Genomic DNA, 25,535 nt, shown 5'->3' on the forward strand with positions numbered 1-25,535 from the left:
CATGGGCTTGACCTGTTCTAGATAGCCTGCCTTAATGAAAAGGGAGCAAGCTATTTTTAACAGAATTTAACTTTTAATGTATATATATATATATATATACATATATATATAAATGTCACATAAAGGGTGTCGTGGATTATTGTATGGCCATAAGACCTGGAACACAACAGTCTTGGAAGAATTGGCAATGAGTGTCATAGGACAGTGGAGATGCATGGTAGCTACGGGCAGGCTGGTAAGAGAGGGACTTCGAGGAGAATAGAGTAAAAGATGCCATGGAGGGAACAAGAGAGAGAAAAACGAGGTGAACAGTCGTGGCATCGGGGACTCGACGGCCTGAGTGCACCAGTGGTGTCCTCGGGCTATCAGGAAGAAGCCAGGAAGATGAAGTTCTGTGTCCCCTGTTGAGGGGAGGTGAATAAGTGGTGCCCAGCATAAGCAGACATGGATGGACTTCTGTTTGTATTCTTAGAAGGAGCATCCAAGTTAGTGAGACCACACATTCACAAAAGAGTAAAATAGGGTTTGCAAACATATATAAACATTAAAAAAACACATTTGGATAGTTTTCATTTTCAAAAATCTGTATTTTGCCAAATTAGTCGATCAATAAGCATTTAAGGACCTATTATGTGCCAGGCTGCAGGCTTCTATTGGAAGCCTTTCCTCATCCTTCTTGATTGCAGTGTCTTTTCTGTCTTGATCATTTCTGATTTATCCTGTACATAGCTTGTTTGTACATGGTTGTTTGCTTGTTGTCTCCCCTAGTAGCTTGAGTAGTTTGTGAGTTCCTCGAGGGCAAGGGCTGTCTTTTGCCTCTCCTTGTGTCCCTAGCACATGGTAGACTTTTAATAAATGCTTCCTGACTGGCTGACTAATTTCTCCTGTTAAGTGCCAGCACCTCCTACCACCTCACAAAAAGCCAAAGACGATCCAGTCCCTGCCCATTAGAAGCTAACCTTCTGTGGGAGAAAGACAACATGCACGTGTATGTATACACAGAATGAATACAAAATAATAGGGTCAAAGGAGGAGGCAGCAGGTGAGGAAGGGGAGATCAGGAAAGCCTTCCTCTAGGAAGTGTGGTTTGAAATGAACTTTGAAGGAAACTACAGATTCTCAGAAGCAGGGGTGAGAAGGAGTGCATTCCAGGCCTGGGGAACCTGTATTTTAGTGATATCGCCGACATCTGCATGAAGGATGAATTGAAAGGGAGGTACTGGAGACTAAAAGACAAATTTATTTAAATACTTTGGGTGAGAGGTGAAGCAGACCTGAACTAGGATAACTGTGGTGTGAAGGGAAATCAGGGAAGAGCATAAGGGAAAGAATAGAACATCCTAGAGGAATGGAGAAGGAAAGAAGGTGAGAAAGAGGGACAGGTGAAAGGAAAGGTGATGGGAAGAAGACAGGGAACAGAAAAGCTTACCCTGGTTCAAAACCTATGCTAGAGGGGCAGCCAGGTGGCTCAGCGAGTAAGACACTGGCTCCAGTGCTGGGATGACCTGGGGATCAAATCCGGGCTCAGATACTTAGCACCACACCCAGAAATAACTGGCCATGTAACCTTGAGCAAGTTACTTAACCCCAATTGCTTTAAAAAAAAAAACCTATGCTAGATTCTACATTGAGCTAAATCCCAAATAACTTTCTTCATAACTAGCAGATGCCTGCTTTCTGATTCCTGCTTCTGCTTTTAGGAAGTGGGTTGGTTCTTGATCTTCTGAGACCAGCAAGAAGCTGGTGAGGATCACAGGGGACTGGAGACAAAGACTGAGATTTGCCTTTCTGTCTTCAGCATTATGTCACAAAATACTTGACAAAAGTTGGCTCTGTTTGTTTAATTTTTTCTAACCTCAATCTTTAGTCCAAGAGACAGTATAACTTGGTGAATAAAGGCTTCTGGTCTTTGTCAGGAAGACCTTGGTTGAAGTCTCACCTTTGACATATCCACTATATCACTGTGGGCATTAAGTGATTTAATTTCTCTGTGTTTCAAGTTACTAAGACTATATATACATTACAGATGAGCTGGGCATTTGTGTCAATAGATTCTGTATTGGATGTTCCCTTAACCAGGGAAGTCACAGTTCCAATCTAACAATAACCTAACAGTTCCTGGTCTTTAGAAATTATTGTCTATCATCCCTGGATCTTATAGTTTATGAATATAGATTGGAAAGTAGGGGAATTTTAGATGATATCACATTAAAATTTATTTTGTGGATATAGATAATCTACAGCTGTAAGTATATATTTTTTTTAGTAAGCATCTCCCTATCAGATTGACAGAATTGACAAAAAAAATGAAAATGATAAATGTTGAAGAGGCTGAGGTGAAAAGGGCATGTTGATCCACTACTGGTAGAACTGTGAAATTGGTACAGATTGTGAAGTCCTTGAGGGCAGGGACTGACTTTTAACTCTTTTTGTATCCCTAGCACATAATGGGTGCCTAATAAATGTTTGACTATGATTAATTGATTGAAAGCAATTTTGAACTGTGACAAAAAGGTACTAAACTGTGCCCACCCTTTGATGGAGTAATAACATTACTAGGCCTATATCCCAAAGGGATAAAATAAAGATGAAAAGGTCAAGATTTTATATGTACAAAAATATTTGTTGACAGCTCTTTTTTTTTGTGGTGGCAAAGACCTGGAATTGATGGCGTACCCATCAACTGGGTAATATCCAAACAAATTGTGGCACATATATGTAATAAATTACTATTGTGTTATAAGAAATGATGAAAGAAAAAGTTTCAGAGAAACCTAAGAATACTTGTATGAATTGATGGAGACTGAAGTTAACAGAACCAAGAGAACAATATACAATAACCGTGGTGTAAAGGGAGACAGCTTTGAAAGACTTAAGAACTTAAGATCAATGCAGTGATGAACCATGATTCCACAGGAGAGATGATCAATGCTACCCACTTCCTGACAGAAAAATGACAGACTAAATATGTAGAATAAGACACTTATTGTTGACATGGCCAATGTAGAATTTGTTTTATTTGACTATGTATATTTGTTACAAGCATCTGTTTTTCTTTAGCTTTTTTCCAGTGGAGAGGGAAAGGTGGAAGAGAAGAAAATAAATGTTTGGTTAATTGAAAAACACAAATAAAAATCTCTCTCTTTTTTGCTCCGTCAGGGACTCACTCACTGCGATATTTTCGCCTGGGGGTCTCCGATTCCAAGCAAGGGATCCCTGAATTTATTTCAGTTGGTTATGTGGATTCTCATCCTATCACTTCATATGACAGTAACAGAAGACAGAAGATGCCCCAGGCTGCTTGGATGGAGGAGAACTTGGGATCTGATCATTGGGAGAAATATACTCAGCTTTTGAGGGGCTGGCAGCAGACATTTAAAGTAGAACTGAGGGCCCTGCAGAATCAGTACAATCACACTGGAGGTGAGTAGAGCAAAAATGATGCCAGTGCTCTGGGAGAGCATTCTCCAGCTATGGATTCCAAAGACATAAGAGAGCACAGGAGGGATTACTGATGGGGACATGTAGTTACAGATTAGATGTACAAGGTGGTCCAAAGGAAGACTTCAACCTAATATCGAGGTTTCAGAAATAGCAGAGTGAATGAATGAAGGTCCCATGGAGAGAAAAAGTAAAGTCAGAAGGAGAAGCATGTTTGAGGAGAAATATAAGCTCATTTGAGCACATGTTGAGTTTGAGGTGCTAACAGGTAAGTCAGATGAAGTAGCCTCATGGGCAGACAGGTATGCTTCTGAAATTTGGGAAAGAAATAAGAATTGAAGACAGAAGACTGAGAATCATTGGTGTAGAAGTGAGAGTTGAAGATGTAGGAGATCACCAAAGGGGAAGAGCATCAATGCTGAGGACAAAACCTTGGGTGGAATTTTTGTAGTTGTTGTTTTTTGAGGCACCCAGGGTTGCCTCAACCTGGGTCACACAGCTAGGAAGTGTCTGAGGCCAGATTTGAACTCAGGTCTTCCTGACTCTGGGGCCAGTGTTGTATCCACTGTGCTGCCTAACTGCCCCTGTGTGTCTAGATCAGTATTTCATTGGTGTGAGAGATGCCTTGTATGAAAACTCCTTCTACCATTGCAACTTTTCTATACCTAATAATCCTGAAGCTCCTTGGGGTGCAGAGCTACCAGAAGCGTCCAAGGTAGGATTTGAACCCAAGTCTTCCTGCCTTCATGGCTAGACTTCTATCCATGTGCCAGCCTGCCTCTCATAAGGTCATGGGGTCTCAGATGATAATTTCTTTACAAATTATAAAATGATATATATATATATAACATATACATGTACATACATACATACAGATAGGTAGATAGATAAGATGTTAGTAGTTTTTATCTCAGTCAATGATATATAACTTTTTGTTGCTTGGTTTAACAGGAATTATTTGTCGAAAAAATACCTTAAGCCAAAGGAATAAATTAACATTTTCATTGGTGGGACTTGTAGGTCCCATAAGCCCTCCAATAGGTCAGGAAAGCCCTTGAGCTGTGCCCCTCGACTATAGCTATGCATCAAGAGGAAAGGAGGATACCCATGTTCCACTGGTCTTAACCATACTTGTGGATTTCAGGATTTCACACCTACCAGAGGATGATTGGCTGTGAGTTGCTGGAGGATGGTAGCACCACAGGATTTCTCCAGTATGCATATGATGGAAAAGATTTCATCATTTTCCATAAGGACTCTCTGTCTTGGATTGCTGTGGATAATGTGGCTAGATTCACCAAGCAGGTCTGGGAGACCAACCGGAATGAGCTACGCTATCAGAAGAACTGGCTGGAAACAGAATGCATTGCCTGGTTAAAGAAATTCCTAGACTTTGGAAAAGATGCCCTCCAACGGACAGGTAAAGAACAAAGATTGGACTGGTTTTCCTTTACCTACTCTTGGCTTTATAATTTGCATATTTATAGAGCTTTTTGAAAGAAATAATGGCCCTATGAGGTAGATAGTATACATGACAATAATTTCTTCCTTACAGATGAGGAAACTTGGGACCCGAGAGGTGGCTTGCCTAGCATAACCAGCCAGTGGAAGGTCTGATACTCAAACCCAAGTCCCCCTTAGCTTCCTCTAGCTTGCTCCACGCTTGCTCCACGCTCACTTCTAGCGCCCTTCCCTTCCCCCTAGTGAAATAGATTTTCACTATTACTTGTTGATTCTTATAAATACTTACTTTTGTTTTGAATCAGAGTTCCCTTATCCTGAGTCATCCTTCAGCTAGGTAGTTTCCTTCTCTCTTAGAGAAACAATGAACAGAATTCTTCCCTTTTCTCCAAGGCATGTAAGGACACCCTTTGGAAGGCAGTTAATTCTTTCTGACCACTGGAGTATTATTTAGTCACCAAGGAAATCTTACTTGAGTTTCTCAACTGTGTATAGATTCCATTTTTGATGATGAGGAAACTACAGACTTGGGATTTTATTTATGTAGGGAACTCCAGTGTGGAAACTTCCTCCAGGGACATAGATCAATAACTCCTCATAACTTATAATTATAATAGGAAAGCTAGGTGACTCACCATAGTGGATAGAGCACTGGGGTCAGAAAGACTCATCTTCATGAATTCAAACCTGGCCTCAGACATTTACTAGCTGTGTGACATAATCACAGAGGAGTCCTTCTCTTACTGCCAGCAAGATTCTTGCCAGAGTCCTCCTTAATAGGCTGATCCTTCATCTGGAAGATGGTGTGAGAGCTAGTGTGGCTTCAGAAAGGGCTGAGGAATGATCAATAAGGTGTTTGCTGCTCAGCAACTCAAGGAGAAATGCCAGGAACAGAACAGAGGTCCGTATACAAAGTTTGCCAGTCTAATGAAGGCCTTTGATACTGTCAGTTGTGAGGTGGGCTTGTGGAAAATTATGGCAAAATTCAGTTGCCCAGAGAAGTTCATCGCTTTTGTATGTTAGTTTCATGGCATGCTTGCCCAGTTTTTGGATAATGGACAATGCTCTGGGGCTTTCCCAGTCACCAATGGACTGAGGCAGGGCTGTGTGCTTGTTCCCATGCTTTTTAATGTGATGTTTTCTGTGATGTTGTCTGATACCTTCAATGAGAATGAAAATAGCTTCAAGATCAGCTATGACACTGATGGCAAATTATTTAACTTAGAAGGCTACAAGCCAAGACTAAAGTGGAGGGAGAATTGGTGCATGACTTTTTTGTTCACAGATGATTGTGCACCCAATACAGCCTCTGAGGCTGAGATGCAATGGAGTATGGATAAATTATGTGCCACTTGTGCTCATTTTTGCCTGACAATTAACACCAAGAAAACAGAAGCCCTCCACCAATCAACACAATGCTATTCATTTGTGGAACAAATGGTTACAGCAAATTGAGAAATTTTGAATGCTGTGGATGATTTCACTTACCTTGGCAGTATTCTTTCTAGGGATATATACATAGATGATGAGGCTGATGCATGCATTGCCAGAGATAGTTCAACATTTGAGAGGCTTCAAAAGAATGTGTGGGAGAGAAGAGGCATTAGGCTACATACCAAACTAAAGGTCTACGGAGCCATTGTGCTGACTTGGGCATTGTTGTATGCTGTGAAACCTGAACAGTATATAACAGTGCCATTACAGGAAACTGAATCACTCCTATTCGAACTGTCTTAGAAGATTCTAAAAGTCACCTGGCAAGATAAGGTACTGGATACTGAGGTCCTTTCTCAAGGTGAACTGCCAAGTCTTCAAACTTTACTGCAGAGAGTGTAACACTGATGGGCTGGCCAGGTTGTTCGAATGCCAAAAGTATGTTGGCCTAAAAGATTATTTTATGGAGAACTCACACAAAGCAAGCACTCACATGGAGGTCAGAAGAATTTCAGTAGCTCAGAAGAAATATGAAATGTGCACATTTAGAGATATCTCCACTCCAAATGTTTGTACCTGACCAACTATTGTAGAACCAAGCTCATTGGTCTGATCAGTCACAATTATTGTACTTTGATCCCAACGTAGTGATGTCATTTTGGTCCTCTTCAAAAACAAAGGACAACAATCAACTGACCAAGCTGTGTGACCCTGGGTAAATCACTTAACCCAGTTTGCCTCAGTTCCTCATCTTTAAAATGGATGGAGAAGGAAATGGCAAATCACTCTTGTATCCTTGCCAAGAAAGCCCTGAATGGTGTCACAAAGATTCAGATATGACTGAAATGACTCACTACCAACAACCACAGTTATAATCTTAGAGTGTTGCCAATAACACTAGGAGGTTAAGGGATTTACCCATGACCACACAATTAATATGTCAGTGACAGGACTTAAACCCAGGTCTTCCTGGCTCTTGGAATCCTATCCTGGATTTAATGATCATTTCTATGCAGGTAATTCCCAGGTATATACATCCAGCTGTAGCTTTTCTCCTGAGCTATAATCAGTCACATATCACCAATTGCCCTTTGGTCATCTTAAACTAGATGTTCTGTTGACATCTCAAACTTAACATGTCCAAATCAAAACTCATTATCTTTTCCTATTCCTGTTGAGGGTACTAGCACCTCATTACCTAGGGTGCACAACTTTAATGTCATCCATTCACAGCCCCCCTCCCTCCCATATCCAGTCTGTGGTCAAATATTGTCTACCTTCTCCCTCTGTATCTCTTGTCTATGTCCTGTTATGTCCATTCATGCAGACACCACCCTAGTTCAAGTCCCTAATACCTTTTACTTGGATTACTGCAATAGACTTTTAATTGGTCTTCCTGCTTCAAGTCTCTTCCTCCTTTAATCTATCCTTCATTTTATTGCAGGAAGATGTTTTTTGCAAAAAATTTTTTATTGATATATTTTATTTTTACATAACCTAAATTTTCCCATTTCCCTTCACTTGCCCCTTTTCCAGAGAGCTAGCCCATATAAGAAAGAACTTTTTAAAAGAGAAAGAAGAGAAAAAAAGCAGCAAAACCAAGTTATGCATTAAAAAGTCATAAAATACATGCAATGTTCATACCCCTGGACCTCTCAATTCTGCAAAGGAGAAGGGGGAAGTGTCTTCTTCAATATCTTCTCTGGGTCATACTTGTTTTTTGTGATATTAGTTTTTTATATTTTTGGTTTGTTTTTTCCCATTTTTATTGTTTTAATAATTGTTTTCTTGCTTTTGCTTACTTCACTTTTCATTAGTTCATGTAAGTCTTTCAAGATTTCCCCATATTCATCATATGCATCATTTCCTATAGCACAGTAATATTCCATTACAGTCAGGTACCACAATTTTTTTGTTGTTGTTCAGTCATCCAACTCTATGTGATTTCATGGACAAAGACCATGGGGTTTTCTTGGCAAAGATACTGGAGTGGTTTACCATTTCCTTCTCCAGTTCATTTTACAGATGAGGAAACTGGGGCAAACAAGGTTATATGACTTGCCCAGGGCCTCACAGTCAGAGTCTGAGGCTGGATTTGAACTCAGCTCTTCCTGACTCCAGACCTGGTGTTCTATCCAGTGAATCACCTAACTGCCTCCAATAAATTTAGTAGCTGTTTTAAAAAATAAACTACAAAATGCTACAAAATTTACAGCTTTCTTTTGTTCTTTATGCATCACAGTGTATATATTTATTGATGATTAAGTTCATAATAAAGAAGAACATTTAAATTACAAAGAAAGAAGAGAGATAGGAGACAGCAAGGAGGTGAAGGGAAGGTAGGGCAGGTGCAAAAAATTGTGTAGGGAGATAAGTGAGAGAAAAGACAGGAGAAAGAGTTGGTCCTCTTGAGGTAAAAAATATCCTGCGTATTAATTATAAAAAGGTATGACAAACCCAAGAGAGGGAGAGGAGGAGAGGGGCAAAGGAAGAGAGAGACAGAGAGGAGACAGACACACACACAGAGACAGAGACAGAGAACTCTGAGAATAGCAAGAGCTAAGCCAAATGATGCCATACAGCAATCATCACAATCCATCAGTTTCTCCTTTAAACCTTCCCTTTGCATCTCTCTCCCACTTACAGGATATTAACATGTTCTTTCTCCAGTCCTTTTCCTAAACCTACTTTAAGAAAAGCATTTTCCAGTGACCATTTGCATGACCTTGAGAATCAATAGCAATGGCTCTTCAGAGTGCAGATCCTGGTTTCTGTCAGCTGGAGTTCAGTTACTGAAAGGGAACAAGTTTAGTGGCCATTCCCTTTCTTAAAGCGATTCTCTGTTGTCTTTAATTGTGAATGATAAGCATTGTCCCTTGTTAAAGCAATTGAGGCATCAGGATGCAGGTACAGAAGAGACTTTTATAGACAGGGTGCCCTTCCTTGCTGCCCCAAACCTTACTACGTAGGCAGCCAACCTTTCAGTGTCCGGGGAACCAGGGCTCAGCCCATTAGTCTTGGCAATCAGCCATAAGCATTCCTATCAAACTAATAACATGAAGCTCTGCCTGTTTGACATCTGGATATTTCCTGGTTTCAGGGAAAGTATTTAGAGATGGTACATGTGGAAAACATGTGTCATCCATACAGGATGTGTATGGCCAGATGGGATGTCTAAAGGCATAGATAGGTATCATGGGGGAGGGGGCATTGATAGATAACTCTAGAGTCTTGGGGTTACCAGGCTAGCTGTTCTGTCCTCTGAGAGGTGGAGTACTAGATTGGCATCATAAGGGCATCACCCTTAAATACTGTTGGTTTGGGAGCGTGATTGGTTCAGAACAAAAAGTCACTTGCTTCTCCTGGTTGCCTCCTTCAAAAGGAGAGAGTACTTAAACCCACTGCCTTGTCCCTTTCTGCCAAACTCTGATCATAAATGACTGTGACAAGTAAAGAGGCAGATAGCAAATGGAAAGTGGAGACTACTAGAACATACACAGAATGCATGTGTTCTCTTGCTGTGAGAGCTCAATTAAGAGAGAGGCCCCAATCTTACCCAAAGAGAAATTCACAGGAGTCTCTAGGGAGGCACGCTGAAAATCAGAAACATGTTGATGAGCTGGCTTCCCCTACATGTCTGCAGTTGAACGTTTGATGTGATTTTACCTTGGTTCGGGGTCCTTGCTGGTGATATGTTTTCTCTGATATAATTGTCTAAAAGCTGATGGAGAATGGATTAAGGATATTAGAACACTGTAGAATCAGCAAAGGGAAGAAAGCCTTCTCCTTTTTCAGATTGTTTCTTTTTTTCTTTTCAGAAACCCCATTACTCAGGGGAAGCTTCAAAAAGTCATCGAATGGGATTACAAGTCTCATCTGCAAAGCCTATGGTTTCTATCCTCCAGAGATTACTTTGACCTGCATAAAAAATGGGAAACCGATAACCCAAGAAATTGAATATGGAGACATTCTTCCCAGTGGGGATGGAACCTATCAGACCTGGGTATCAATAGAGATTGATCCTCAAAGTAAAGATCATTATTCCTGCCAGGTGGAGCATAATGACCTCCTTAAGATCCTCCATGTGCCAGCTGGTAAGGACATAGTATATGGCTCTGTAAGTAAGGTGGATTTTAGTATAAGTAAGGTAGATTTTACTGTGTGTAAAGTAGATTTTCGTTATTATTTCTTAGAATTCATTTTCCCAGCATCCATAGCCAGAACAATCTCTTGTTCTAAGGTATTAGATATGATTTTTCACAATTATGGTTCAAAACATCACCACACTTGCATGGTATTATATAATGATAAATAATATCAATATTTGTGCTTAAATTGTAAACATCCACTGCAACTGTGCAGTAGATACAGGGATGAGGTGATGTAAACTCGTGAGGCTATTGCTGGCAAGATTCCTTCTTTGTCTGGTGCCCCATAAAGCAGATGGGCACTGGTCAAAGGGTGGGGAACTTTAGGGTTGAAAGCACAAATGCTGTGCGTGCCTTGATCGGCCCCCATCAAGGCTTGAGGGGAATCTGTGTGTGCCTCAACTGGCCCCCATTGAGGCTTATGGGGATGTAGGGGATGTACAAGTTGTGTGTGTCTCAGTTGACCCCATCAAGACATAGGGGTAGTTGTCCCCTCTTCTCACCAGCCCCTTCAGAATGGTAATTAGGGAATGCTGTAGGAGTTGGTGTTCCCATTATCAGCAACCCTTGTGAGAAGACTAGACTAGAATAAAGTAAGATTATTAACCCCTTAGAAGCTGTCTTTCCTGTCTGACCAGATCAAGATTGAACCTGTGCTAGCAGCCATTGTGTGCTAGGGTTATTTGTCTTACAGGCTCTTAGGGAGAAGTTACTGGGTTGCTAGAAGGAAAATGGAATATTGTTTTTATGTTCTGTAGAATGTCTTCTAGTTTTATTGACCTACAAGGGAAGCTGATGGTGAGGGAGTAACCTTAAAGAAATAGTCTTAGGGGCAGCTAGGTGGCACAGTGAATAGAGCACTGGCCCTGGAGTCAGGAGGACCTGAGTTCAAATATGGCCTCATACTCTTAACACACAAAAAAAACTAGCCCTGGAGTCAGAAGGACCCGAGTTCAGTTCTGGACTCTGACACTTAATACCCACACAAAAAAACTAGCCGTGTAACCTTGGTCAAGTTACTTAACCCCAATTGCCCTCCAAAGGCAAAATAAATAAAAATTAAAAATTAAATAATTAAAAAAAAAAGAAATAGTCTTGATTTTTCTGATAGGTCACAAGAAAAAATATTCTAAGTCTTTGTAAGGGGAGAGGGGATTGGGGATTTTCTTCTTTTGTTTTTTGTTTGTTTCATTTCAGAGTCAAAGACCATCTCTCCATTTGTGGAAATTGTTTCTGGGTTGACTATCATTGTTTTATTCCTGATTGGTTTGGGAATTTTTGTTTACAGAAGAAAACAATCAGGTAAGTGGAGTGTAAGTTGTTATTCAAGTTGTATCTGACTCTTTGTGACCCCATTTGAGGTTTTCTTGGCAAAGATATTGGAGTGGTTTGCCATTTCCTTCTCCAGCTGTAATGGGAATGCAAATTTTTAAGATCTTCCCTGCCCCTAGACTAAAGTGCACCAGAGCCTGGGGTGGGAGGCTTGTTTTTCAGTAGATACTTTTTGATTGGCCAGTGGGTTCAGAAGGTTGTTACATTCTCTGAGCCAGGAGCAGGCTATATAAACGCTGATTTGTAGCTTTGTTTTGGGGCTCACTTTGAGAAGTGTTCTGTGATTTGATCTGGACTCTGGGAAGCCATTGTTGAGAGCCCCCCGGCTTTGAAAAAAACCCAGATATTGATTTGGTATGGATATAATGGTTGGACAGTTTGGAAACTGTCTACTTGATCTGTTTCTCTGTCTTGATAATTCTGTCTGTATACTCTGAAGTTCAGGGTGTTGACCTCTTTCCCCTGAACGAGGTAAACGATATATGTTTGACTGATTAAAGTAAGCTTGTTAACCCATTTTGAGTTGCTTTTCTTTAACAAAGCAGATCCAAGAACCTGTGTTGGCAGACACCCTGGGGACGCTGGGGTGCTTGCTGATACACCAGCTCACCTTACAGAGGAGGAAACTGAGGCAAACTGGGTTAAGTGACTTGCCAGGGGTCACAGCTAGTAAGTATTTGGAAGCCAGATTTGAACTCACAAAGGCCCAGCAATCTATCCACTGTGCCACCTAGTGCTCATGGCAAATGGAAAATACTCTGGCTGCACTGATCCTACAATATTTTTTTCTCCCTCAAAAGATCCCCGTATTGCAGCCCCACCTTTGGGATATCACCATTATCCTCTGGTTGAATGAACCCAATGGATTTAAAAACATTTTTTTAATGAGTGGCTATATCTTTCACTCACAGCTTTACTAAGAATAATAATTTCAGAGAAGAAAGGGACTTTAGAGATCATTTAGCCCAACTCTCTCATTTTATAGATGAGAAAACAATGGTGCAGAGAATTTAAGTGACTTACCCAAGGTTTCATAGTGAGTTAGAGGCAGGGCTGGGAGTAGAACCTAGGTGTCTTGACTCTCAGTCCATATTTCTTTCTGCTAGATGGGCTTGTTGTGAGTTTCAGATCATTAAAGTTTCCTGGAGTTTTCTACTAGCACTTACAGGAAATTCTTTCTTTCCCCATGGATAAAGCTTACAGATACAGTTGCCTTGTAACTCTGTATTTCCCAGAGCTGTATCCTTCTTAGACTTCTAGACAGCAAGTTATTACTCCTGTGGTCTGGACTAAGAATGTCAGAGTAATTTTGTTCCTCCTTTTTCCAAGTTCTCTTCCCTGATACTATCACTCATTGCTTGATTGGAATTGGTAAAGCTGTAAATCCCTGCCCCTTCAACCCAGTGAGCATTTATTAAGGCCTGCTCCCTCTCCCTTTCTCTTGACACGATGAGATAATTATATTTTTTTCCTTTTAAATGTAATGGCCATATAAAAATTTTTGTACTTTTTTTCAAGTTTTGGTTTTGTTTGCTTTCAGTTCTAATATTTCTGTAGCTGGTTTATTTGGTTAGTTAGAGAGTACTACTAATAATATCAGGATCATGGGTTTGGTTGCTAGTATGGGTCAATGACTTGGGCTTTCTGTGGCTACACACTGTGGACTCATCCCATCCAGCCATCCTGTGAATGTTGCTATTTAACCTCAAGGGATACTGGGTGAGAGAACTGGGATGTTACCAGAAAAATATCTCTGAGAGCATACTCTCCACTGATGGGAGGTCAGCTGTGTCCTAGATAAAGGCCATCACTGATTCTAGTTCATATGCAATATGATGACTGACAGAACAATTTTAAAAATTGTCATGGCCTTCTCAAGGTCTTCCATTAATGGCATTCATCTTTGCCTGTTGACCCTAGAGGCAGATAGGTGGTGCAATGAGTACTCAGCCTAGAGTGAGGAAGATCTGCCTTCAGATGTGGACCCAAACACTTGCTAGCTGTGTGATCTGGGAAAGTCACTTAATGTCTATCTGCCTCAGTTTCCTCAACAGTAAAATGGGCATAATAATAGTATCACTCTCTCTGAGTTGTTGTGACGATCAGATAAGATATTTGTAAAGTGCTTAAAGCTTAAAACAGTACATGGTAAGTGCTTAATTAAATCAAGTAATTAATTTAGTAGGTTCTTGTTTTCTTTCCTTTTTCCACTTCTTCCTTCATTCCTCTCTCCAAGATTTTGAGATTGATATAATGGATATAACATTTAGAATTATGAAGTGTTTTGGAGAATCGTGGACAAAACAGGATAAAAATTAAGTTATTTCCTTCTTTGAGGACTGAGCCATCAAATGGATGAAAATGCTCTGTTTCTGTATAGCAAGGAAAAATACAAAATTGATGTCTGTCTGACTGAAACATTTTCTTTTTTCAGGTCTCAGAGAAGTCAGTTACATTTCTACACCAGTTAATTGATTTAGATGCTACCTTCATATTCCTCTTTTCTTCCAATGGTCACAGCCCCTTCTACATATGACCTGGAGTACAGTATCAGAAAACCTGTGACTAAACTCCCTAGAGAATATTGGAAAGAGGCATTGTACTACAATGGACAGAGGACCAAACTTGGAGTCAGGAAGACCTGAGTTCAAATCTCACTTCAGATACTTGTTACGGGCAAGTTACTTTAACCTCTTGGTCCCTCAGTTTCCCTATCTGCACACTGAAGAGATTGGACTAAAGGTGTGTCTAAGAGACCTTCTTTGAGCTCAAAATCCATGACCTATGATATAACAGAAATTTTGAAGGTACTAGAATTGGAGTCCCACAATTATCTGGTTATGCCCCAAACTTAGGTCTCTGAAATACTGCCAGTTTGGGGTACTTTGATTCACAACACATGACAACTGAGATGAAACATCCTCTGCTGAATGGATATAACCTCCTCCTAGATCTTATTTATCTGTGGATTTTGAACGCTATAACGAGAATCACCTTAGATACTATGTTGAACGTGGGATTGTCTATAAACAGTGTTAAAATAAATACCCAGGATTTTCATTGTGGATTACAGCCTAAGCCTGAACTTTTTCTGTGTTCCCCATGACTGAGAAGAAGCTCCAGTAGCTGAATTTTTCTGGTAATATTGACCTGTATCCAGGCATTTGGTGAGAGTTTGCCTGGCTTTATCAATGGGCATTATCCCAGACTGACTTAAAGAAAAGTTGGGTAACACTCAAAAACTCCATTATTACTTCTAGTGGCAACATAGAGACCTCAGTACAAGCATAGCATTTTGATGCCAAAACTATAACTACCTGTACACATATACCTATATATAACAGAATCTCAAAAGGGCCCAGGTTCACAATAGGGGGAGTTTTCACATCTCTGACTCATGGCCTCCAGCCAGAAAATTCATTATCTGTTACCATCCAGGATACACCCTCTTCACAAATAGAGTTCACAAAATGAAAGAAAGGTTTTATCGAAGGATCAAGGAGAACATAAAACAGAATAGTTGGAAATCAAACTGCATATTTCAAGAAGTGGTCATCTCCCAAAGGTCTTTATAAATTCTCCATCAGACAGAGCTAGATGGGGAGGTCCTATTACTGGCTGAGCCCAGCAGGTGTAAGCAAGCTTGATTTTTTTCTCTCTTACAGCTGGTGCCAAGAATTGTCCTAAAGCAAAACCAAAATCCTCTTCTGAAACAAAATTTCTTCCATTGAGGGCTCTAAGAAGCCCTGCAGTATGGCACCTCTCCTTCTATAGCAGTGTTATGATGCAGTGTTCCACTAGGACCTTCCCCTCACTTCTGCTATTCATTCCTCTTTGGGACCCACCTCTGGCCTGACAAGAGCTTGCCCAGGGAGCAGGTTTTGTTCTCCGAATTAAACAAAATCCCCGTCACCAGCTCCAAGTACAATATGGTGAATATGCATCTTGATGTACTAGGTGGTCCAGTGGATGGAGTACTGGGCCTAGAGTCAAGAAGACCTGAGTTCAGATCCAGCCTCTGACACTTCCTAGCTATGTGACTCAGGGCAAGTCACTTCACCTTTGTCTGCCTCAAAGTCTTCACCTGCAAAATGTGATTCATAATAGCACCCACCTCCCAGTGTTGTTGTGAGAATCAAATGAAGTAATATTTGTGAAGTGCTTGGCACGTTGTCGTTGAATCATTCAGTCATGTCTGACTCTGCCTAGATTTTCTTGGCAAAGGTGGTTTGCCATTCCTTCTCCAGCCTGGCACATAATAGGAACTTAATGAATGCTTGTTCCCTTTCTCCCTTTAGTATCCCACATGTGAAGGAGTACCACCTTCTTCAATTCAACAAACATTTTTGAGGGCCTACTATGTGTCAGGCAATGTGCTAAGTGCTGGGGATGCAAAGACAATAAAACATTCCAACTTCTTCCTTAGTGACTGCTCTCTAAATAGGGAAGAACTTCTGGGGCTGTTAGGTGAGATTACCCAAACCACCCTGGATGTCAGCAGTCCCACTATTTGCCAGCCATACCTAAGAAGGGAGGTAGAAGGTGGGGGAAAACTGAGTTTTCTGAATCCCACAGCCTCCACTTCCTTAGAAACAGCCTACGTTTGAGAGTGGGACAGGGAGTAAGCTCCCAACACTGGCTCCTCTGTCTTACACTGCTAGCCTCAATGTCCATGGCTGCTGAGCTCCTATGGCACATCTTTATAGCACCAACCAGATGTCAAAGTCCAAAAGCACAAATCACTTTTTTGCCAGTGTGGCCGTGGGTCTTTTTTCTCTTTTGTTTCAAATTGTCTCTTAAGTCTTAAATTCAATTTACCCTAAATCAGGATGTATAAACGTTCACTGCTGGAGTGGTATTTTCTACTCCAAGTCTGACTTAGTGCAGATACTGTCGGGGGGAGATGTATGGCCAGCAATGCACAGTTAATCATTTCATTAGTAAGACAGGTACTCTCTCCAGTTGTATAGATTGTAGCATGCCTTTTGGCTCTGTGTGAATCTAGTCCCTGTGACAGTCCCTGTTAGTTCTTCACAGGAAATCCACTGAAGATTCTGTGGGCCTCCCCCTAGATCCAAGGTTCTTAGCCTTTTTTATGTGTCCTGGACCCCTTTGATAATCTATGGAGTGATGACTATTGTATCAGCAAGCACCCCAAGCGTCCCCAGGGTGGCTGCCAACACAGGTTCTTAGATCTGCTTTGTTAAAGGAAAGCAACTCAAAATGGGTTAACAAGCTTACTTTATAATCAGTCAAATATGTATCATTTACCTAGTTCAGGGGAAAGAGGTCAACACCCTGAACTTCAGAGTATACAGACAGAATTATCAAGACAGAGAAACAGATCAAGCAGTTTTCCAAACTGTCCAACCATTATATCCATACCAAATCAACATCTGGGTTTTTCAAAGCCGGGGGGCTCTCAACAACGGCTTCCCAGAGTCTCATCTGATCAAATCACAGAACCTTCTCAAAGTGAGCCCCAAAACAAAGCCTCAAATCAGGGTTTATATAGCCTGCTCCTGGCTCAGAGAATGGAACAACCTTCTGGACCCACTGGCCAATCAAAAAGTATCTACTGAAAAACAAGCCTCCCACCCCAGGCTCCAGATGCACTTTAGCCTAGGGGCAGGGAAGATCTTAAAAATTTACATTCCCATTACAACTATGAACAGACAATGAAACCTATGGATCCCTTCTTAAAATAAAGATTTGTTCCTTTATATGTAAAAGAAATGCTAAACTGCAGTTAGAAGTTAGTGAAAATGAAGATGTAATTCTTTTCCTGTCCAATTTCATGAAACCCCTGAAACATAACCACAGATGCCTTGGGGGTCCATGGATCTCGGGTTAGGAACCTCAGTTTTCAATCTTGTGATTTAGAGGACAGTGGAGCACATGAGCTCCAGGGATAGATTATTGCTTGTCTGCTTTTCTAGGCCTAGTTTTCTCTGACAAAATCATTTGTGCTGCTTCTCCTTGCATAGTTCTTTGTGAGTATTTTCTTATAAAGGTGGGGTGGGGGGAGTCATTGAGTGTGGATCAATTACTCCATCCCACTTAAAGTGATAAGATTCCATACCCAATGCCTTAACCAGGTGAGAACATGCATCAAGTAATCAAGACTTTAAGGGAAAAAAGACCTTGAAAATTAATTGTAAAGCACTTAGCACAGTTGCCGGGCACATAATGAGTGCTAGATGAATGTTGGTTATTATTATTATTAGAACTAGATATTATAAAGGAAAGTATGCTAGGATTGGTTAAAGAAGTTTGGTCTCCTCCTGTAGGGAATCTATAAACAATATGGAGCCAATTCCAAAAAAGAGAGCTCTCAGCAAGAGACAAGCTGGCTGGGCATTAGGTGAGTCATTCAGGGGCCTGGAGGAGAGCAGGAATTTGGCCAAAGGAGTTTCACAGGGTCCACAGGATTTGGGTTTCCCATGGTCTCGCTCATGTCCTAGCATCCTCTCCTGGGACTGCATGCCTGAATCCAGATCCAGGCCTCTGGACCTGAGCTGTGCCAATCACATGTGCTCTCTCCAAGCTTGAGCTTACTTTCCTCTGGACTCTGTATATACTTGTGAGAAAGCATGACATAGACTTTTGGGAGGATATTTTGTACCAACTGTTCTTATTTCACCATCCTAATAAAATTTCACTTTCCCCCTCTTTTTGGAGGGGGAAAGGTAGGGCAATTGGGGTTAAGTGTCTTGCTCAAGGTCACATGGCTAGTTTTGTCCTAAGTGTCTGAGGCTGGAGTTGAACTCAGGTTCTCCTGACTCCAGGGCCGGTGCTCCATTCACTGTGCCACCTAGCTGCCCCTAAAATGTCACTTTCTAAAAGCTAATTAAGCCTGGCTAGCTAATTGATATCAACTGATAATCAAGGGTAGGGGTGATTGATGTGAGTTCATGAGCTTTGATACTAGAAAAGACACCCCACCCCCAACCTCTCAGGGTTAACTTCAGAGACCTAAGAGGGAGTAGTTTTCATCACACAGTGGAGATCGACTCCTCCATGGGTGTAAGTGTTAGGCTAGTAACCCATTGAGCATGGGCAGATCCTATGTACAGTTTAGTGGTTCTACTTTCAGTTTGAGACGCCAGGGGACTCATATACCCTGTACCTTTTCATTGACCTTCAAGGGACCTGCAGCATATAGAATCCTTTGGGTACTGTGATATTCAGAGCTTCACAGTCATATTCTTTGTATATATTATGCATTTAATATTATATGTATAATTTGTCTCCCCACAACAGTGTTTAAACTGATTTATCTTAATATTTCCAGGGCCTAGCAGAGTACCTTAAACAAAGTAAGTTCTGATACTTGCTGAACTGAATTTGAGCATTACTGGTAGATTGTTGATTTTTAATAAGAGTAGTCTTTGATAGAAGGAGAAGCTTGCAATTATTTAAAAAATTATTTATTATTATACTTTTCCCCAATTACACATAAAAACAATTTTTAATTAAAAAAAATTTTTTTGAGTGCTGAATTCTCTCCCTTCCTCTTCTTCCCCCTCACAGGGAAGGCAAGCAATTTGATACAGGTTATACATGTGCAGTCATGCAAAACCTATTTCCATATTAGTCATATTGTAAAAGAAAATGTAGATCAAAAAAGAAAACACCCTGAGAAAAATATTTTTTTAAAGTGTGTTTTGATCTGCATTCAGACACTATCAGTTATTTTCTCTGGGGATGGATAGCATTTTTCATCATAAGAACTTCAGAACTGTCTTGGATCATTGTATTGTTAAGAATAGCTGTCATTCATAGTTGACTTAGCTGAATTTAGTTCATCCTTACAATATTGCTGTTAATGTGTACAATGTTCTCCTGGTTCTGCTAACTTCACTTTTCATCAGTTCATGTAAGTCTTTCCAGGTTTTTCTGAGAGTATCCTGCTTCTCATTTCTTATGTATTCCATCACAATCATATACTACAACTTGTTCAGCCATTCCCCAATTGATGGGCATCTCCTAAATTTCCAACTCTTTGCCACCAGAAAAGAGCTGTTATAAATGTTTTTGTACATACTTTTCCTTTTTGTTTTTATCTCTTTGGGATATATACCTAGTACTGGTATTGCTTGATCAAAGGGTATGCACAGTTTTATAGCCCTTTGGGCATAGTTCCATATCGCTCTACAGAGAAGCTTGGGTTCATTAAAAGCGATGGACAGTTCCCCATCCTGCTCTCTTCCTCCTATTCAATTCTAGATCCGGTTAATTATCTGTCTGTGGGGTATGAGATAGCCCTACTAATGGGCCAGCTCTATGGTCTGGTCTTTCAATTTCATACCCAGACAATAAGAAATTTTTTCCTAAGGGGGTAGTTAGGCTGAATTAGAGTTGTTATGGACCTTAGGAAGCTTTGAAGTGTTCTAAGCCTTAATGCAGTTAACACACTATCATCTGTTTATACAAGAGATCAAGAGAACTTCAGTAGCCAAAGGAGAATTTCTGTGTGTTTAGATTTAGATTCTTTACCTCAAATGTTAGGTGGTACATAGAATACTGGGCCTGGAGTCAGTAAGACCTGAGTTCAAATCTAGTCTCAGACTCTTACTAGCTGTGTGACCCTGGGCAAGTCACATAACCTCTGTTAACCTCAGTTTCCTCATCTATAAAATGGGGGATTATAATAGCACCTTTTAGGGTCATTGTGAGGATCACATGAGATAATACATGTACCCTTAAAGCACTATATAAATTCTGTGTGTACATACATATATACATATCTATGTATATATAATACATATATGGATATTAGACATATATGCTACTAGTTTATAAGCTCTGAGTTTTTTCCTGCCAAATTTTTGTAGCCCCAGGGCATAGAAAAATGCTTTCCACATAATTGATAATTATGACTAGAAGACTGAGTAATTCTGTAATTCACTTGCAAGAGTTAACTTTCCCTACTGGGTACTTTTATACTATAAAAAAAGGTCTAGGTTTCTTTTGGGAAGGGGGGCAGGAATTGACTAGCATTTATATATAGTGCCTTAAGGTTTGCAAAGTGCTTTACAAATGTTTCATTTGATCCTCTTGATCCCCCATTTTACAGATGAGGAAACTGAGGCAGATAAAGGTTAAGTCAATCAATCAACAAACATTAAGTGGCTACTATGTCCAGGCTCTGTGCTAAGTGATAGGGATACAAAATGAAGCAAAAGACAGTCCTTGACTAAAGGAGCTTACATTCTCAGTGACCCATGGTCCTGCAGTTAGTAAATATCTGAGGCAAGGTTTGAACTTGGGTCACACTGACTCCAGGACCAGTACTATATCCTTTTTGCCACCTCACTACTTCTAAATTTTCCTAGCTTCCAGATTTCAAGAAGCATTAAGCATTCAAGGAATTACTACTGAACTTCACTTAATTTTGTTTCTTGATCATGTTATCCCAATCATCCCTGCACAAATTCATTCTAGTCAGTGGGGCTATCTCCAGTCATTCTGGTTTGTATCTCACTGTTGTAGATGGCTCTGGAGGAGAAAGTGAGGCTGGTGGCTTTGCACTGCCCTGCCTCACTTAAATCCAATTCCCTTGCATGTCATGGCATCACCTTCCTGATGTCATGGTCCTCTTCGAGAACAGGACAAACAATAACAACAACATTCTAGTTAAAATAGGAGGCCTTCCGACATTACCCACTGGTACGGGGTGGGGTGGGGTGGGGTGGGGGAGGTCAAGGAATGAAATGTTTTGGAACAAAAGTTTCTAAGACAGTTGGAAATGGGTGGTGAGAATCTGAAAAAGGTGAATCTTTTACCTGATCTAAGTGAAAACTCCCCAGTCTTTTCTCAATGATTCTTCAGCACAAATTTCTGTGGATCCAGTACCACACTGATTTGGTGCAAGGACCCCAAAGCCACATTACCATTAGTCAGGAGTTAAAGAATATAAACAATAAAGATTACAAAGATTTGAAGTCACAACAATTACCTCCATCTCCACCCTTTAGTGGATTTATTCAGGCCCTAGTACCCTGTTATCCCTGGACTCTTGTCCAGTTCCACAAATAAATCCTAGAAAAGTAGTCCATTCAAAGGCTGGGGGGGCGGGGGGTCCCTCTAGTTCTCTTAACACTTTCTGTTTTTCCAGTTAGTCGTCTCTGATGATATGTCTAACGTGACTCCTCTCATGCAATTCTTGATTGATAATGCATTTCCATTCACTCACACTTGTCATTTGCTTCTCCATCACCCTTTAGGTGACTATCAACTTAATTTATCTGAAATGGTGGCATTCCATGTCTCAGAACTGTAAAGTATCCCCAGAAGAATATTATTGTTAAAACGGCTTTGTTTCAGGAAGAAGCTTGAGGTTGTTAAAAGAAATGTGTTGTTTTCCAAAGATAATTTGGCCCATTCTCTTTCTCCTATCCATTCTGTCATAGACAGCACAGAATCCAAATGGCAGAGAGGTCTAGATGGCAGGGTACTTTTATTTGTGGATGACAATGTGGTGATTGTATCGAGTCTGCAAACATGTACGAGCCTCCTAAATTATATCTATAACCACCCAAAGGAGTTTGGCCTAACTATACACGTAGGAAAACTGAGTGGACAAAGAATACCAATTATACAGCTCTAGACCATATTAGAGCTAGGTGTGTATGTGTGTGTGTATGTGTGTGTTAGAAAATGTGTGGACAATGACCTAGACCCCAAATCGAGCTTTCACATTACCTGAAGTATATATTTCACATTAAATTCTGAACAAAATCTTGGTTTCATTTTTTAAAAATTTCCATGATTGAACATATCTGCTTTCTTTAAATATTAGTCTTTAGTGATTGAATGAATCAGTGATCCCTGAGGACAAATGGAATTTAAGACTAAAAGCAAGTGCTCTGGTGAAATTTAAATTGGTGAAGCTTTCATGGAGCTGCTATCAGCTTAAAACACGTCTGGCTTGAAGACTTGATGTTAAAACTTGCATGAATCATTCCCTGCTTTAAAGGATAATCAGTAGCTTTACATAGTATTGAGCAAGTTATATTTTCATTTAAGGCAATAAGTCCTCAGGCAATATATAAGCATTAATGAACATGAAGATGAATATTGACATCTAGCCCCCCTGTTTTAAAAATTATCAAATACAAATTACTTTCTTTAAAAAAGACAACTAATTTTTAAAAATCCTACATAGCACTCAATTTGCTAGAAGCCATATGAAGCTATAGACTGTGGAGAGCAAATCCATACCAGATAGCAAGAAGCCCCTCTGGCTGCAGAGGTTTCAGAAAAAGCTGTTGCCAGAGTAAAGGGCTGCCCTGTAGTACCCTCCCAATGTCAGAGGTAATACTAGACTCAGACTCATAGCATGTTATTGCTGGAAGGGACAACCCTTGCCCCTAAACCCAAATAAAAATGCAGCATCTAATGGCCATTCTGAAGGAACTGGTACCCACATTGAACAGGAAATTAAATAGAATAAGCCATAGGCAAGAAGAAAGTCCCCATATACTCTGAAATATTTATTGCAGTACTTTTTGTGTTAGCTGAGAATTGGAAACAAAGTAGATGTCCATTGATTAGGGAATGACAAAACAGATTGTGGTAATGAATGTAATGGAATATGATTGTGCTATAAGAAATGATGTGTGTGATGAATAATACAAAGAAGTGTGGAAATATCTCTATGAACTGATACAAAATGAAGTAAGCAGAACCAAGAAAATAATATACACAGTAGCTACAACATCAATGGAAAGAATATAACAAATATAAAAGTGAATATAACAAAGTTATAAATATCAAATAGAACTCAAAAGAACCCCCTTAACCTACTCCTTTGTGGAGGTGGGAGGTCCACAGGGACCACACATTGCATGTTAGGTTGACATTTTTTCCTCTCTAAAAAAATGACTATTTGTTAAATGGAATGGCTTTCTGGGAAGGACAATAGGAGGAATAGCTATGGTGATATAAGAAACAGAGGATATTAGTACAAACTTATTTTTAAAAAAATGACTGTTTCTGGAAAAGAATACTTTGCCCCAAGTGCCTGTGAAAAAGCTACTAGATTTTATATTGACAATAAGAATGCAAATGATGATCTTTTGTGTTAATAATGAATTACAACTTTACTTTAATTCATCTCAGTGAAAAATAGACTGCATAAATTCATAAGATCTTAATGTTATATGTCATTTAATCCAGCCCCCTCATTTTACAAATAAAGAAACAGAGTCTAAGGAAAGTTAAATAACTTACCCAAGGTCACACAGGGATCATAGGATCAAAGAACACATGTAGTTCACTTCCCCCTATTCCCATTTTAAAGATAAGGATACCAAGGCTCAGACAGGTTAAGTGTCTTGCTCAACATCATATGTGATAAGCGATGGAGGCAGGATTTGAACCCAGGTCCCCAACTCTGAAGCACGTGTTCCCTCCATTACACTGCACTACCTGGTATAGCAGGATCATGCTAACATTTCATAAACTGCCAGAGGGGGAAAAAGAAACAAGGAGACATAAGCTGGAGAGAGCATCAATAAAATAAATACAAACATTATCCCTGGTATATGATGGTCTAGTCCTGGTGGATTCAGGTTCAGCCATACTTGGTATCCCATTTTGTGGGTTTTTCCTTGGGGGAAATCTGGTGCCTTGGGCTCTATTTTAAGTCATTGGAAGCATTAAGCCCAGCATTCCACCAGAGGGCTGACCAGTGCTCAGGCAATTAACAGCCCCTTAATAGGTTTCTTCTATGCTCTCAGAACTCTGCTGAGGATAGAAAGACAAAATGAGGCAGTCTTTGTTCTCCAGGAATTTATATTCTGCTAGAAAGACGGAACATGGCCACAAATCAGTGAACACAGGATAGATACAAAATAAATATGGAATGACTAATGAGGAAGGCAAAGGCAGAGGGACCGACAATTGGGGGAGTCAGGAAAGGTCTCTGGAAGGAGGTGGTGCTCAAGTCGTATCTTAAAAGCGGGTAGAGCAGGAGTGGGGAATCTGCAACCTCAAGACCACGTGTGGCCTTCTAAGTCCTCGGGTGTGGCCTTTTGACTGTGTCCAAGTTTTATAGAAAGGAATCCTTTTACTAAGGAGATTTGTTCTGTGAAGTTTAGATTCAGTCAAAGGGCTGCACTTGAGGACCTAGGGGGCCACATGTGACCTCAAGGTTACAGGTTCACCACCCCTGGGCTAGGGTTTCCATGAGGTGTAGGTACAGCATGTAAACAGGGGGAGGAAGTGAGAACCAGGAGAATGTTGTACACAGTACAGCAATATTGTACAATGAAGAACTGTGAATGACTTAGCTATTCTCAGCAATGCAATGATCCAAGATAATGTCAAAGGATAAATGATGAAGCATACTATCTACCTTCAGAGAAAGAACTGATGGAGTCTGAATGCAGATTGCAGCATGCTATTTTTTCACTTTCTTTTTCTGAGTTTTCTTGCACAAAATGACTAATACAGAAATGTTTTATATGATTGCACATGTATGATCTATATCAGATTGCTTACCCTCTCAGGGAGGAGGGAGGAGAGGAAGGAAGGGGTAGAATTTGGGAGTCAAAATTTTAAAAATAAAACAAAGGTAAAAGATTATTTTTACATATAATTGGGGGAAAATAAAATATGGGAAGGAGAAGAAGGAAGGGAGGGAGGGAGGAAGGAAGGAAGGAAGGAAGGAAGGAAGGAAGGAAGGAAGGAAGGAAGGAAGGAAGGAAGGAA

At 40.3% G+C, this 25,535-nt stretch overlaps 1 protein-coding gene across 3 annotated transcripts in view; it reads left to right on the forward strand.

Annotated features, from left to right (window-relative positions):
* Positions 1-25,535, forward strand: part of LOC138150966 (major histocompatibility complex class I-related gene protein) — a 58,431-nt gene that overhangs the window by 21,132 nt on the left and 11,764 nt on the right. For 2 of the 3 annotated variants that reach the window (XM_069074368.1, XM_069074370.1), the window contains 5 exons: positions 3,160-3,423; positions 4,586-4,861; positions 10,155-10,430; positions 11,682-11,786; positions 14,251-14,883. In XM_069074368.1, coding sequence (XP_068930469.1) covers positions 3,160-3,423; positions 4,586-4,861; positions 10,155-10,430; positions 11,682-11,786; positions 14,251-14,291 — 962 coding nt within the window. In that variant the 3' untranslated portion in view covers positions 14,292-14,883. Of the gene's footprint in view, positions 1-3,159; positions 3,424-4,585; positions 4,862-10,154; positions 10,431-11,681; positions 11,787-14,250; positions 14,884-25,535 lie in introns of those variants that run through there. The other variant, XM_069074369.1, reaches the window with a different exon arrangement.

Source organism: Petaurus breviceps, unplaced genomic scaffold (genome assembly GCF_028583685.1).
Source record: "Petaurus breviceps papuanus isolate PSGF00001 unplaced genomic scaffold, PetGlider_PUasm1.0 90895, whole genome shotgun sequence".
Classification (NCBI taxonomy): Eukaryota; Metazoa; Chordata; class Mammalia; order Diprotodontia; family Petauridae; genus Petaurus; species Petaurus breviceps.